The 15,405-nt window shown below is 40.0% G+C and overlaps 3 protein-coding genes across 7 annotated transcripts in view; 2 read left to right on the forward strand and 1 right to left on the reverse strand.

Annotated features, from left to right (window-relative positions):
- The window catches only part of atp2b1a (ATPase plasma membrane Ca2+ transporting 1a), a 40,376-nt gene extending 36,200 nt beyond the window's left edge, over positions 1-4,176 (forward strand). For 4 of the 5 annotated variants that reach the window (XM_017414836.3, XM_017414838.3, XM_037981193.1 and 1 more), the window contains one exon: positions 953-4,176. In XM_017414836.3, coding sequence (XP_017270325.1) covers positions 953-1,345 — 393 coding nt within the window. In that variant the 3' untranslated portion in view covers positions 1,346-4,176. The remainder of the gene's footprint in view (positions 1-952) is intronic. The other variant, XM_017414839.3, reaches the window with a different exon arrangement.
- Positions 4,177-5,918: 1,742 nt separating this feature from the next.
- Positions 5,919-10,870, forward strand: mest. Its single transcript, XM_017414780.3, has 12 exons — positions 5,919-6,067; positions 6,294-6,484; positions 6,556-6,635; positions 6,725-6,802; positions 6,907-7,043; positions 7,127-7,185; positions 8,802-8,842; positions 9,392-9,462; positions 9,546-9,647; positions 9,736-9,812; positions 9,998-10,061; positions 10,549-10,870. The coding sequence occupies exons 2-12, from the start codon at positions 6,331-6,333 to the stop codon at positions 10,664-10,666; spliced, it is 981 nt and encodes a 326-aa protein (XP_017270269.1). The 5' UTR covers positions 5,919-6,067; positions 6,294-6,330; the 3' UTR covers positions 10,667-10,870.
- A 143-nt stretch (positions 10,871-11,013) lies between these two features.
- The window catches only part of copg2 (COPI coat complex subunit gamma 2), a 9,477-nt gene continuing 5,085 nt past the window's right edge, over positions 11,014-15,405 (reverse strand). The window contains exons 13-25 of the mRNA XM_017414726.3: positions 15,091-15,279; positions 14,895-14,990; positions 14,551-14,794; positions 14,381-14,456; positions 13,966-14,069; positions 13,752-13,877; positions 13,601-13,669; positions 13,326-13,507; positions 13,111-13,240; positions 12,934-13,031; positions 12,709-12,847; positions 12,517-12,615; positions 11,014-11,273 (exon numbers count right to left, since the gene is read on the reverse strand). Of these exons, the coding sequence (XP_017270215.1) occupies positions 11,143-11,273; positions 12,517-12,615; positions 12,709-12,847; positions 12,934-13,031; positions 13,111-13,240; positions 13,326-13,507; positions 13,601-13,669; positions 13,752-13,877; positions 13,966-14,069; positions 14,381-14,456; positions 14,551-14,794; positions 14,895-14,990; positions 15,091-15,279 (1,683 nt within the window). The 3' untranslated portion in view covers positions 11,014-11,142. The remainder of the gene's footprint in view (positions 11,274-12,516; positions 12,616-12,708; positions 12,848-12,933; positions 13,032-13,110; positions 13,241-13,325; positions 13,508-13,600; positions 13,670-13,751; positions 13,878-13,965; positions 14,070-14,380; positions 14,457-14,550; positions 14,795-14,894; positions 14,991-15,090; positions 15,280-15,405) is intronic.

The following is a 15,405-nucleotide window of genomic DNA, read 5'->3' on the forward strand; positions in this document are numbered from 1 at the left end:
ATACCAGCTTCTAGACATGCTTGGCTGCCACAGCATTTTTGTTTCTCCTCCACAAACATGAGCTGTAACTGACCACCCCTTCCTTCCTTTTCTGTCTTTCACTCGTCTCTCTCCTTCTACCTTTTTCTTGTCTTCCTGTTTTCCCTTTTTTTCTCTCTTCCTGTCTCACTCTTTGTTCTTTACGAAGCATGTCCAACAACGGTAAACTCTCATCCAGCTGCTGCCCCTTCTGTATGGATTAGTTCTTTTATAAAGAACAGCAGTCCTCTCCCTCTTGGTCCCATTTGTAAAGATTTGGTTAATCTAACGCAGGCCCCGAGCAAATGCTCCAAATAAAAGCACACATACTGCAGTGGGTTTGTCCCCTACCTTTGACTCTGATTTCTAAAACAGCTACATGACTTTTAGGATGCCACCGCATTTAAAATGTTAATTTGAACCAGTTTGGATTTGGACTAGCTCTCCATAGGTATGTAGTTCTAGTCTCAGCCATTATTGCAATCTTGAAACATTTTGTGTCCAGTTCTTAGAAAGTATCTAGTACCTGAAGCAGTAAGAGTCGACCATATGATGCTTTACAAATCGGTGTTAGAACTTTTATTTTGTGACACAGAGACAGAAACAAAAAGGAATCAGTTCCACTAAATATTCTCTTTTCAAATAACAAATAAACTACAACCAGTTTTGTCACTAACAGCCTAAATGGGTGAGAACAGTTAAGCACTGGATCACTTGTATTATAACGCTGAAATTTGGGAGAAATAAAAGCTCACGTGCACGTGTTTGAGAATATCCTCTTTCCGATTGTTGGTTTTGAAGCCCCTAAAACCCACCTGGTATTGACCTGACAAAACCTGAGTTTGAATTTGTGGCTTTATCCGATTGCTGGCTTGTAGTGTCATTACTTAATGTGACTAAAGATGTCCCTGTCCCTGTCCCTCCGTCCTTCCAGATCCGGGTGGTGAAAGCATTCCGCAGCTCCATCTCCCTCTATGAGGGGCTGGAGAAACCCGAGTCGAGATCGTCAATTCACAACTTCATGACCCACCCCGAGTTTCGAATAGAGGACTCTGAGCCCCAGATTCCCCTCATAGACGACACCGACGCAGAGGACGACGCACCCACTAAGCGCAACTCCGCCAGCCCCCGCAACGCCACGCCCACTCCACCCTCGCCCACGCCCTCGCCGGCCACCACCGCTGCCCCCAACACACCCGTCTCCCTCTCCCCAAACCAGAACAATAACGCTGTGGAGAGCAGCAACCACCTCCTTCCAGAGGGCCCCAAATCAGGAACCCTTTCGGCCCCGGGGAGCCCACTACACAGCCTGGAGACCTCCCTTTGATCCAACACCGCTCCACACGTCAGCACCTCTAATTTTTTTTTTTTTTTTTTTTTCTACCCGCCACCGAGGAGCTCGGCTCAGACTGAAGGGACAAACGCTTGGAGAGAAGAGACGAAGGGCTAGACGGAGAGCAGAGTCCTGTTAGAACTTGGCTTGGGCAGGACTGAAATAACAAACATTCAGAGGAATGTACGGCTTGGTGTGGAATCTTTGGTCTTTGTTTTTTCTCATTAATACCCTGCTGCAAACAAGGACTCAGTCTTCACCCCTCCCACCTTGGTAACATTTGGTTTTTCTGGGTTCCAAGGGGTGATTATAAACTCAGATTGAAAGTGACCTGTTTTAGCACTCTAATATTATTGCTATTATTTGAATTGAGAAGGGGAAGTCTTCCTCTGTGCATGAGGACCGTCTGTAAGATTATGAACGAACCTTTAGCTTCTCTTTTATCTGAATGGTGTTGTATATTTATCTCTTTGGCCCTTGCTCATTCAAGACTTATTTCTGCTCCATTGGCTGTTAATATTTTGAGTTATTTATGTTTTTGGAAAAAAGCAGGTCTGTTTACAAAGTTTGTAGATACTTTTTTTTTTCTGTTTGTAGGCAAAAGAGCTTCCTGATGTATAATGCAGACAACTGGGACAGATTATAAATGAATGAGTGGGTTATTTCAGATACTGCTGTATTTTCAGGAAAAAAAGGGTGTTTCTATTGAAACTTAACTATTTTTGCCTGCAAGTTTTATTTGTTATATATTTGTAGATAAATATAGAACCTTCAGCCAAACTGATAAACACAAAGGCTTGTATAGAAAAGAGGTCCAAGGGACAATGTGTTTTCACAGGAGACAGAGCGGGGAAGACAATAATGGCCTCTGTCCACTAACATACCTATAAATATTTACTACTTCCATTTGTTCGATAGTTTTCATGTGCACAAAACCTTCTGGATTTCTAGATTCTCTTTTCATTCATTATGACGTGTTCAAGAATTTCCACATGTTGAAAGATTTCTTTTATTAAAAGGGACTTTAGAAAATATCCGGGGCTGTACTTAGCAAGCATCTCACTCAGTTGAAAGTTGGCGAGGAAACAAACTTTTACCTCGGACACGGGGGGGGTTCCCTCTGAAGCCTCCTGCCATTGCTTTCAGCAAGAAGAGGTTCTCCTTTTAGATTTGTGTACCGTTAAAGGGAACCCATCCTTTTTGTAATGATCAGCTCCATTCAGAAGTGGCTGATTTAGGCAGTAAACGATGTATGAAAAGCTCACACAAAGCTTTAAAAACTAACTTTTTGTTGTCACTTGAGTCGGAACTGGCGCTGTATTGTGAGCTGCTCAGCCCACTGCATCTATTTTCAGTAAGATGTTCATATAGACTAAACATGAATGTGCCTTGGCTCCAATAATTTAGACGATCCTGGTCCCGTCATTTACCACCTTCAGGAAACTCCTCGCAGATGAAGCGCTCTTGTTTCTTGTTTCTACAGCTAAAAGCAGGACCAAATAAGCTCATCTAAAACATTTTGGGTGGGGTAGGACACATTTCCTTCCCTTTTGGATGCTTGATAAATATGGATCCTGGTCATCATTTCAGTTTCTTTTGCTCTTTTGTTTTGTTTTGTTTTGTTTATTTCCTTTTGTTTTATTTATTTTCACCAAATTATTAGCCCCCTGCCAATGTGCAATACTGACATTTATTTACTCAGGCAAAAACTAAATAAACATAAAAGGAATCCATAAAAAAGAACCTTTTCGGACTCTTCTTTGTGTATTTAGGTAGCAAAATATTGTCTTGAGCAAAAAAGGAAGTGAATTATTTTCATGTTTCGTTTTCTTTATGCTCGGGGAAAATTTAACTTCAAATTTCTTTTTCTTGGAGTTTCTAAGAATTGAAAAACCAGAAGGGAAATAAAGCTTCTTGTTTGTTTGTTTGTTTCTTCTCAAGCCTGTTCATAAGAATCCTTTCACTCTTAATAAATGTTTCTGCATTTGGTTTGTTTGTAAAATATTTTTGAAACCTGATGTACTGGAAACGCTAAAGATTGGATGTGCTTTTTTTTTTTTTTTTGGAGAATAGAAACTAGGCATACACTGGTATCTATCTGCACAGGGTACTTTATTTCATAGTGTTCCTTGGGAGAAACAGAATTTTGATACGAATCGAAAAAGAAAATATACCTTTGTATTTTTATGACGACACTGATGAGCTGTTTCATCACACTAAAAGCTGTTGTGGATGATTAGACACCAATATTACATGTGGGGGGGAGGGGGTTTGGCCACTAAAATGCATTTTGTTCTGGATTACTCATCTCAGGGTGCAAACGATGTGAAAGAACAGGCCTCGTTTGGTTTGTATATTAACGCAGTTAAATTCTAGATGGTGCTTGCCAACCACACGGGGTAACTCTGGCAGCGGGCTGCAAATTCTTCGTGCAGTCGCATGGCTGGCTTCACCTGAAAGGCCGTGGGAGGAAGTGGAATTCTTTCAGTCACAAACTTATTCTGTGTAAATAGTTTGTTTTCCTTGTTTTACAGTTAACAGAATAGCGTCTAGGATTGCCTACAAAAAGTGAGAAGATTGACGTCCTAAAAAGGAATCCATGCGAGGGGGGGGGTGCTCTGTAGCTTTCTTCCTGTTATGGGAATGAATGTTTTTCCATCTGTTTTATGGGTTATTTTTTTATCTTTTAACATTTGGAAATAAAAAAAATACTTCATGTCTGTTTATCTTGAGCATTTTAAATGGTTATTGTGATTGGATTTACATTTGAAACTTGTTGAGTAATGTGTATGGTTTTTAAAAATAAAAAAATGTATTTAGCCTAACCTGCAGGGGCCATGGTTGTTCATTGGAGCAAATAATTCATCACTGTGAAGCAAGAAATATTCTTGGAGTGTCTCACAAAACCATTGCCAACCATCAGATTGTCTTCTAAACAAAACTGGTAAATTAGAGTTAAATACTGTGCTGATCGGGGACATTTATTTGAAGGACTTATAATATTTTTGTCATGTTTTTAGATCTGAATATTCTTTTTGTGATGAGAATATTTTTTCAGCCATGGGAGTCAATGCTCAAAGTAAATTATTTTTTTACACTTTGCGTGTCTAACAAAGGTTAATACATGTGTGCAGGCTGCTGGTGACTGTTTCCCAGCAGATGTTTGTAGGAACTATTTGGCCCCAGGTGTCTCTAAAACAGCTTGTTTAGTAGACCTAACAAGAAAAAAAGAAGTGAGTGTAAGTTAATTTTTCAATTTGTTTTATTTGGTAGGCTTTTCTTCTTAACCCACGTTAAAAAATGTTTTTTAACTCTGTGAAAAATCTGTCATTTGCAGGTACCAAAACTCTTAAATCTGGTTCCAGTTTAGTATTGGATTCATCAAATCATCAAATTGGATTTATGGGACAGTTTTGAATACCCCTCTTGCTGAAAAATACTCAGGTTTGTTCTCTAGAAAACTTTGAATAGAATAAACCGTTTTATCAGTTGCTGTAAGTTTTCAACCCTAAATTATCTACTCACCACTGTGCTTCATATTTTGTACAAGATTCATCTTTTGAACCAAACCTGTCTAAAAAAAACAACGTGGCTGAATCGAATTTTTGATCAAACCTTTGGCTGAACTTGAAAACATTAAATATTTGTTTAATAAAAAAAGTAATGTTCCTGTTTTTCACAATGTTTAAACTGTTTAAACATGATAAAGTGAAAAGGTGTATAAAAATTAGTGTAGCAATTTCTCAAACTGTAAGAACCTTTATTGAATTTAGATTGTTTTAAAATGGACGGGATTTAATCACAGCTTAACTCTCTTATTCTCCATTCTGAGATCATGCTGATGCTCCACTACAGGTAAGATACTGACTGCACTTAAGCAGTTCTAATTATTGGAATAAATCTAATTTTTTTTTAAAGATATTAGTTTATTTGATGAAAATATGAATTAAGCCCAATTATTCTTCTTTTTCTTTCGGCTGTTCTCTTTTCAGGAGTCTCTCCACAGCGAGTCACCCTCCTCCATCTAACTCTGTCTTCTGTGTCCTCTGCCCTCACTCCAACTACCTCCATGTCCTCTCTAACTGAATCCATATATCTCCTCTTTGTCTTTTTCCTGGCAGCTGCGTCTTTAACATCCTTTGACCAATATACCCACTGTCCCTCCTCTGCACATGTCTAACTTTATCACCCAGTCGTTCAACCTGTGCTGTACCTCTGATGGCCTCGATCCTAATCCTATACATCCTTGTCCCTCCCAAGGAGAACCTCAACATCTTCAGCTCTGCCAGTTCTATCTCTTGTCATTTTGTCAGTCCCACTGTCTCCAAACTATACAACATAGATGCTCTCACTGCCGTCTTGTAAACCTTTCATTTAAATCATTTGAGTTCTAACCATAATCTCCAAAAGTTATCTTCAAAGCTAACACACACCCAGGCCAGCAGGTGGCAGTAAACATCTTATTTTTCCCGTACGGCAATCCTCAAAGATCGTGTATTACGATGAGCTACTCGGAGTTAAGTGACAGTGACTGTAACCAAACAACCGTTCCAGCAATCGCACACTGCTGAGTTTTTTCGGAAATCCAAACGGAGTGAGATGTCCTCTTTTTTTCCCTCTCTGTCACCGGTAGTGTCTTGTCGCTCCACAGGAATTTCCTCTGCAGGTCCTGAACAGCGGGGCGAAGGTTGGCTAATTATGTGCGGCAATATTTCTGTAAGTTTATCGGTCGTTTGTTATTCCCGCATACGCTAAAACAAGCTACCAATCGTGTTTAGGTAACTTTTTCGCCGTTTGAAGCGTTATTCTCCGTCGCTCCGTGTTTGGTACCACTTGTGTGTGCCCTGTTTTCTTGATTACTCGCACCTGCGCGCGGCGCCAAATTCTCCCCAGTAAAACGAGGCTCCGGCGTCGGGCTTTAACCTGTGATGTTGTCTCTCAGAGGCAGGAATGAGACCCCCCCCACCGCTGAGCCCAAGATGAGAGAGTGGTGGCTCCATGTGGGTTTAATCTGCATCCCGCTGGTGGCCGTGTACCTGCACATCCCTCCCCCTCAGCTCTCACCTGCCCTGCAGAAGTGGCACGGAGCCGGGGAGGTCTTCCTCTTCAGAGGCAGCAAGATCTTCTACAGAGGTGAGCACGGCATGCAAGTATCTTTATTCTGATGTGCCCTGCATCTCAAACACTCCTCCTGTTCCTCTCAGACTCTTATGGTGCTTTGGGGAGCTCGGATGTGGTCATTCTGCTTCACGGCTTCCCCACCTCCAGCTACGACTGGAACAAGGTATCAACTGCATATATTCAGCTCAAACATTAGCATTTTTCTGTATAAACCTATTCTTTTTTTTCTCTCTCTCTCCCCTCTCCATGCAGATTTGGGATCCGCTGACGCAACGCTTTCATCGCGTTATTGCACTGGACTTTCTTGGTTTTGGCTTCAGTGACAAACCGGTGAGTGATGGACCCCCTGGATCCATTCTATGCACTGATTAAATTGGTATATTTTCTTTTGCACGTGCTCACAACTCCTGTTCTGTGCTGGAAATGCTTTGCAGAGGCCCCACAGGTACTCCATTTTTGAGCAGGCCAGTATAGTGGAGGCCCTGGTGGCCCACTTGGGTCTGAGCAACCAGCGTGTCAACCTGATATCCCACGACTACGGAGACACTGTCGCCCTGGAGCTGCTCTACAGGTAATATTTAATGCCGGACGCCAAAACACAAGTTAACAGTTCAGTTATATTTTTTTTATTTTTTATTTTTTTACCTGACCTAGAGGGGATCAAAATCGCACAGGACACCTGATCTTGAACAGCCTCTGTCTTTCAAATGGAGGTAAGTTTTTTTTGTTGTTGTTGTTTTTTTTATAAACGTCTGGTTTGGTTGTAGATGTTGCTGCCAGTGTTTGTGTGTCTGCCTGTTAGCAAAATATCTTGTGAAACATTTAAAACTGCTTAACTTCTGCAGCCAACCTAATTCAAGACGACTGCCACGGCCAGCTTAGTGTAGGAAACACAAATATTGTTGTAGTTCAGTCAATTTTACAGTTGTACTAAATTTTGGGTGCGTTTGTAGCCGAAAGTCATTCACAACACATATTCCATTGTGTGAGATGTTTGTTTAAAACTACAGCATTACCTGTTGGAATCAACCCTGTTTGACTGTTGGCAAAATATATTATGAATTAGACGGATTTTAAATAAACTTTCAGAAGGTAAACATTGGATGTACGTACAACTACAACAGATTAAAGCCATAATAGCTGTCAAAATACAACATTTTATTAATGCTTTTGATTTGAACTTATATGTTTCTAACACAATTTCTACATTAAATGGTTGTGTGGGGGGTAATGTAACTCAGACTCATCAGGGTTTTTGTAAAAAACATTGTTAGAAAACAAATATGCCACACCTTTGTGGCTGAACTCTTGTTGGCAACAAAACTTGACTGATTTTTGCTCATTTATTACAAATTATGCTGTAGACTTCTGGTAGTGATTGATGCATATTTAGTGGTTATCAGATATGATACACATACAAAAAAATTAAATCGAAAGCATTGAAAATCCCATATTTAGACAGTTATTATGCCTTAACCTTTTGACGTCAATCCAGTTCTAAATGCCTGCAACAGCTAATTAACATTAGCCAACACAAAATGGCTCCAACTCAGTCAAATTTACAGATATTGAGCTATAAGGTTGATGTGGTAGTAGCTGAGAGTCATTTATAACACAAACTGTGAGGGTGACATCTTGTAATATCACGAGAAAAGATGAGCTCCCTGCTTCATGAGAAAAATTGTTAGCAACTTAAAAAAAAAAAAGGAAATATAAACAAAAAAGAGGCTATTTTGTCATCTAGTGTACATAATATCTTCATGTATGGCATATGTTTTTTTTAGGCATTTTTACATTAAAATAGAAATCATGGCATCTGTTCAGTTAGTGAACATAGTTTGTTGTTTTATCACAAACAAAAATCAGAACTTATAATGTTGCCTTTAGATTTCAGAACATTTAAAATATGGTGAAGTGTAAAACTACCTTTTGTCAGACAAATCAGAATTTTATCTTCTTCTGAATGAGAGAATTTGGGCTTATTATTCACACATAAATATGATGGCATCAGTAACTTCTGAGAGTCCTGCGGAGTCCATGCGCTGAAATCCATGTTCATGTCAGTGAGATGATCCAAATATTCTGCTTTCATTGCTGTAAGAGAAACTGGGGGCTAAAGTGGGTTGCCTCACCTGCAGTTCAGATGTGGACTCACAAAAAAAAGCATTAAAACTCAAAAGAAAATACAGTAATAGTCAGATCAGCTGAAATTCATATCAAAACACCAGTTTTTGGACTGTTGGGCTGTCACTTTTAAGAATGAAATTAGAAGCATCTTTTCATCAAACTTAATTGTTTTGATATGAAAGTCTGTTTTATTCCTCATCAGGAGTATTCCCAGAAACGCACCACCCACGGCTGCTGCAGACGGTGAGCTGATGTTCAATGATTTAACAATTTAATGATTCTCAAACTATGTTCCACTCAGCACAGGTACTCAAGACCCCTCTAGTGATACTCAGAAGTCCTTTTGGTATCAATTATTCACAAGTTAATTCATAACAAACTCACCATCATCAACTGAACTATGATGTAAAACTAAAAAGTAGACGAGGCCACAAAGATCAGTGGTTTAAGTAATTATTGGACTCAAATGGAAACTTTTCAAAACACAAGGGCAGTGGAGAATATTTTAAGAACCCTGAAGTGGACAATGGTTAACCAGTGTAGTCTATAGAACCTGTGAGGATATTTGATACATGCTATCTTAAATCTGTATTGTTTGGAGCAGAGGAAAAGCCAAGGCCACAGTATGTGTCGTGCTGTTCAAGACTCTGATAAGGGTGCTTGGTATTTTGTGAGGTGGTCCTTGTTTAAAAAAGAAAAAAGGGAGAATCAGTGATTTAATGTACATTGGAAGCTTACATGAAATAGTAAAACTTTGATTTGGATGTGACACCTTTTAATTGTCTCCAAAAGCTCCTGAAGGACTCGGGTTTTCTGGCACCAGTTCTGACACGCCTCACCAACTTTTTTATCTTCCAAAAGGGGTAAGAAGACCTGAGTTTTGTGCCAATATTAGACATCCAACATATTGTTTGTGTTGATTATTTGTTGGTTTTCTGTTGGACAGAATAAAAGAAGTGTTTGGTCCGTACACGCAGCCCACAGACGCAGAGTTCTGGGACATGTGGGCAGGTTTACGCTACAACGACGGCAACCTGGTGGTGGACAGGTGAGTGCGATTCGGTGCTCACAGTCGACTCAGACTTCCTTCATGTTTTACTGTCGGTTCACTCACTTTATGGGTTTCATCTTCCCAGCATTCTCCAGTACATCAACCAGAGGTTAAAACACAGAGATCGATGGGTGGGGGCGCTCACTTCCACGTTCATCCCACGTAAGTTCACAGTTGCAACACGGAGCCGAGTGTTTATGAATCAAACGTTCCTGAAAGTGTATGAAGAAAATGATAAGCTGCTTAGCCCGTTCGGAGCAGCCATGCAGTCCATCTGTGATCCATGCTGGGGGGGAAGGTAGCAGCTCACAGAGAACTCAGTTCATCATCCCCCCTCCTTGTTTCAGTGCACATGATCTACGGACCCCTGGACCCAGTCAACCCCCATCCCCAGTTCATCCGTAATTACCTGTAAGTGCCCCTCCCCCAATTCTTCAGCCTCATCTGGGCGTAAACTGCACGTATGTGGAGTCATCTCTGCTCAGCAAAAGCTTTTTTTAATTTGTCTTTTAAAACACATGTAAATTAGTTTCTACTTAATGTTGTTGACTTTACCATGGCCATAAATACATGTAATTGGGCTTTTACATGAAAATGAATATTTGAAAAACCACTGCACTAGTTGTTACAAAGCTGACCTCAATATTTATATTTTATAAGACAGTTTAAAAGGAATTCAGTCATTTCTGAACATGGTAAATTAAAAGCTTTTATCTGACATATATTCTTGAATTTAGGTGCTTTCCTTCTTGATTCACGTACACCACCTTGCCTTTTATTGAACAAGGAATATATTTCAAGCAGGAAATTTAAAACCAACAAACTGTGAATGTTATAATTTGTGATTAACCTATATTCTTTTAAAGCTTCCTTAAAAATGTTTTTTTTTTTTTTGCAGGCATCTGGTGAAGAGGTCGACTGTTACAGTTCTAGATGACCACATCAGTCACTACCCTCAGCTGGAGGATCCCACAGGTTTCCTAAAAGCATATTTCAATTTTATTCATTCTTTCTGAAAGAACATGTTCACCATTCAAAGTTAAGCGTGTTAAGCCTGCAGTGTAAGAGTTACCAGAACTGTAATTAAGTTAAACCCTGTAAGAACAAAAGCTACTGTAATGTTTTGCAACATTTGAATGTACCTGAGCTGAATGACACTTGATTTAATTTTCTACATTTCTCTTATGTCAGCTAAAAAAAAAAAAAAAAAAAAAAAAAAAAAAAAAAAGCCCTATGAGCACAGCTAATTAGGAAGCACGAGGGGCAAACAATTTATGGCTCATGAATGTNAAAAAAAAAAAAAAAAAAGAGATCAACCTTTCTTTAAATAAAGTTAGTTTTGTTAAAAATGACTGAGCAGAGGGGTATTTTGACAGACTTTATTGCAGAATATTCTTTCAAAGTTAGACTGGAAACATTTATAATTGGTCAACATTAATGTATGTTTACTGAAGTGACATTTCAGGTTTTGTGGTTGCACACAGATTTAGTTTTAGCCCACAGAGGCCAAGATTACATCAACAACGCTCTCCTCACTGCTGCGAACCGTCACCTGCATGGTGACTCCATCAGCCAGCGCCAGGCGAGCACGAACCAGCACATCGTGACCTCCTCGAAACACACCTGAGCAGAGAAGGTGAGAGAGACTGTTAGTAAACAAAAAGACTGGACTTCTATTCTGTAGTTCAAGACTTCCCATGCAGATAAAAGCTCAAAATATCTCTAACTACAGAGTATAATTCCAGTTACTGTAATTTGGCCATTTTGAAGTGATGTTCTGTTATAATAGTTAATACTTTCTCAGACTGGTGCCTCTTCTATAGTATTTGAGGTATATAAATCAAAAATGTCCACACTTTAAAACAAGATTTGATTTATGTACCTCAAATACTAAAGAAGAGGCAAAAGTGAAGGAGTTAAACTTTTTGCACAACAGTCTGGCTCTTTTTACATACCAACTATATGACAGAACAAAGGGGGATAGTTCAGTCATAGAGCACAGTATGAAGAAAGAGGCAAATAAGGGCCTGGTTTGATTTTTAAATATGTGCTGTAAAAACAATGCTATATTGGCTAATAATAAACCTTCACACTTTTGCATGGTGCTGTTTTCAGGCTGCTGAATTGGTCAGTCCAAAAGTTTATTCAACTCTGCAGACATCGTTTGGTTGAGAAAACAGTATCATGCTGAAGTGTAGAGATTAGCCAATGTAGCGTTCTTTTTAACCCAGGCCCTCATTTGGCTAGCAGTTTTCTCCATGTGGTGCAAGCTATGAGATTACTTTAGGTTAAAAACAGAAACAACTGGACTTCTATTCTGTAGCTGCAGACGTTTTGCTTCTCAATTGAGGAAGCAGAACATCTTCAGCTACATAATATAAGTCCATTGTTTCTGTTTACCATGACTGAGAATATTGTTTTACACTAAACTGTAATTTTTGGTATTCTAAATATTTTCTAAGTGGAGTTATGAAGAATAGCTTACTTGGAGAAATAGTTGTAGTCTGACAGGCTAGAGCCAAGTTTGCAGAAATAAGCATCTACATTGTTTTAAAACCACAGCCCTGTAAGTAGGTCCACTCAGACAAGTCAATCTGGGCAGACCCACTTTCACAGTGGATTGCTGTGGTTTTAAAACAACTCCAATCTTCTAAACTCTTACACCACTGCTATTAAAAAACTTGTAATCTGACATTTTGGACACAGCAGTCCACCTGTCTTGGCTCAGGCTAGCTTTTAACTCATCAATCCTGTAGAATTAAACCATTTCCCCCTAAAAGCTTTCTCCAACAGGTAAGATAAACTACACTTCAAAATGGCCAAACAGTCCCTTTAAGACAAATTCAATCTCAGATCTTAAACTCACCAGCAAGAAAGAGGACGTGAGAGTTCTTGTTTTCTGGAACTTTGTCTGAGCGTTCACATGGCTGCATTCCCAGGAAGCTGATAATGTTACCCACCGCCTCTGTAGGAGAGAAAGGTTGCATCAATTTACAAACTACTAGTGGGTGCTGAAAACAAATTTGTAATTTCAGCTAAAAGCTCAGATTATGCATACCGTCAAGTGTTCGCACAGATGCCAGGGCAAATGTCTCCTCCTTTTCAAATTCATCTCCCACTTCTTCCCACGCTGCTCCAAAGTTTGGCTTTAAAACTTTCTGAATGTGGTCCGCAACAGTCACCTCCAGGTCCTCCAACTGAAGAAGAGCGTAGAACTACAGGTTTAAATACACTCATCTATAGTTGTATGATTGAATTTTGCAGATGTGCCATTATTGCGTACCACATATTCATCATCATAACCGTCATCGTCTGGCTCTCCTGTGTTGGGGTCGCAGTCTCTCACAAGGTACTTCATGGTGCAGCTGAATGTACACGACACTGCAAAGAGAAAAGAAAACTTCCTGTAGGCTGTATATGCAGTTAAACTCTTTGATCGTCCATGTCCCAGTTTTCCTACCAGCAGTCGGGTCATCATCTGGCAGCCGGACCAAAGTGTAGCTCGAGCCAGGCTGGCTGTAGGGGAGGCTGGGGGCAGGGATGTAGTGTATCACCTCATAAGCTTCTGAAGGCTCCATCTGTACTATCACCTACAATATATAAACAAAAGCAGAATAATTAATCCAATCTAAAATCCAGGTAAGGAAAAAACATTAAAGCTGTTATTAAACCAACCTTTTGCAGCAACTGGTCGTTCAGTGTGTTCGTGCAGTCAAATTGGAACACTATGTGTCGGGTGAAGGTGTGTTTGATGCAGCGCACCACGTATTCTGTCTCAGCCTCAGTCAGCTGCACCGGCTCAGAAGACTTGAATAACGGACCAAGACCCTGGAACTCTGGGATGGAAGCAAGTTGTTCTGCAGGATAATGTGAAACAAAAGAATATCTTCAAAATAAACCTTTTAACTGCATTGAATTTCCTGATTCATCATTAGAATGTTTAGTCTTACCTTGGTAAATGTCCTGACGTGATGGAGCCAACTTTTCTGGTAGCTTGCTGGTAGCAACTGGGGCAATTTCTTCAAAAAAAAACAACAGAATTTTAAATCAGATTCCTCAAGTTAATCAAGTGATTCACATAAGATAAATAAGTGGTTGTACCTGTTTTCTGCTCTGTGATCGGAGTGGTGGCCAGAGGAACTGACTTCATGTCAAATGGTTTTTCTGAGGGCTCCAAAGTGTACTGGTGGAGAGACTTCTCCAGCCCGGGAATGGACACAGACAGTCCTGAGACACACAGGAGGAGACATTTTAACATCAACACATCAAAGGGTCATTAGTCTTGTAGTCAGAGTTTATAAGTGTTCATCTTTACCATTGAAGATGTAGGCTGCATTCAGAGCTTTCTGCTTCTGCTGGAGCACGTTCATGTAAAAAGTAGCTCTGTCCCGCACCTCATCATCACTGTCCATCATACACCTGTGAAGAAGGTGCACGTAAGAGGTAAACCATGTTTCTCTGTTCAAAGCAACAAGCCTAAAAAAAGTCACTTAATCACTGTGTTCATCTAGAAAAGACTAATAAATGTTTGACTTTAAAACAAATATGGCTAACACCTTAGTTCTACTAGGAGTTTGATCATTGTCATAAAAGCATACCTAATTGAGAAGAGCTTAACTTAAATTACAAATATTCACAAGTTAAAAAATAAGTTTATAACGTGCTATCAATCAATTACTTTGACTAGAAAAGCATAACAGAACTGAATGAATGAATGAATGAATAAATACCTCTGCATGAGAACCAGGACACTCGGCAGCAGATCATCATTCTGAGCTCCAAATTTGGCCAAAGCGCTGACAGCAGCTGAAGATTGGAAGAAGAAACAAATATTTTAGCTGCTTGTAATGAAACCATTTGGACTGTAAAGTAGAACATTTTTTCAGATCAGCATACACACCTGCACGAACCGCCTCGCTCTCCAGCACCACTCGGTTGAATATGAAGCGGATGTATTTGGACGGCTGCGGGGTGCGAGGACCCTCTTTGCCCAGCAGGTGCAGGATTTTTGTGGCCAACACTGTGTGTTCGCAGTCCTCTATGAACTCACACAGATGGGCCAGGCCCGTCTCTTTGCTCTCAGGGTTCTCCTCAATGATGCTGATGATGCAGTCCACGATGGCTCGCTTGTACTCAAAACCACCCTGCAGTAAAAAAAACAAATGATCACAGGGAGTCGTAAGTGTTGGAATAATGCATAAGCTGAAATATTAAACCCATCCAATCTGGGCTCTCACTGCTCACATCATCTCTGAGCATGTTGGATAAGAAGTTCATCATAACACTGTGCTTCCTGGGATACTTCTGACACAGAGCGCTGATGGCCTGCACCACCACCACCTGAAAGAAACATTTACCATACAATAAATAAAAATAAATTTAAAAAATGTGTGCATTTTAAATTTCTAATAAAAACCACATGACATTAAAGATGTCCCACCTTGAACTCGTCAGAAATCTCAGAGACGAAGGAGGAGATCTGTTTCATGAGGCGGTCCACGCTGCTCTCACTGCCAGTCTTCAGCAGAGTAGTGATGGCCAGAGTTGCAATGCTGCGGTTTGAATCAGTGATCAGGTTCTCCAGGTCCAAGTTACAGGCGGTAACAGCGGATGGATGTTTCATGGCCACCTGATGGACACCAAACAAAATATCTCATTTTTCTTTTGAAGGCAGCTGATGGCAATATAACTAATTGTACCAGATTACATTAAACTTTTGACCATGTTTATTAAATAATACTTGGGGGGGGGGGGG

This window comes from Kryptolebias marmoratus, linkage group LG18 (genome assembly GCF_001649575.2).
Source record: "Kryptolebias marmoratus isolate JLee-2015 linkage group LG18, ASM164957v2, whole genome shotgun sequence".
NCBI classification, from domain to species: domain Eukaryota; kingdom Metazoa; phylum Chordata; class Actinopteri; order Cyprinodontiformes; family Rivulidae; genus Kryptolebias; species Kryptolebias marmoratus.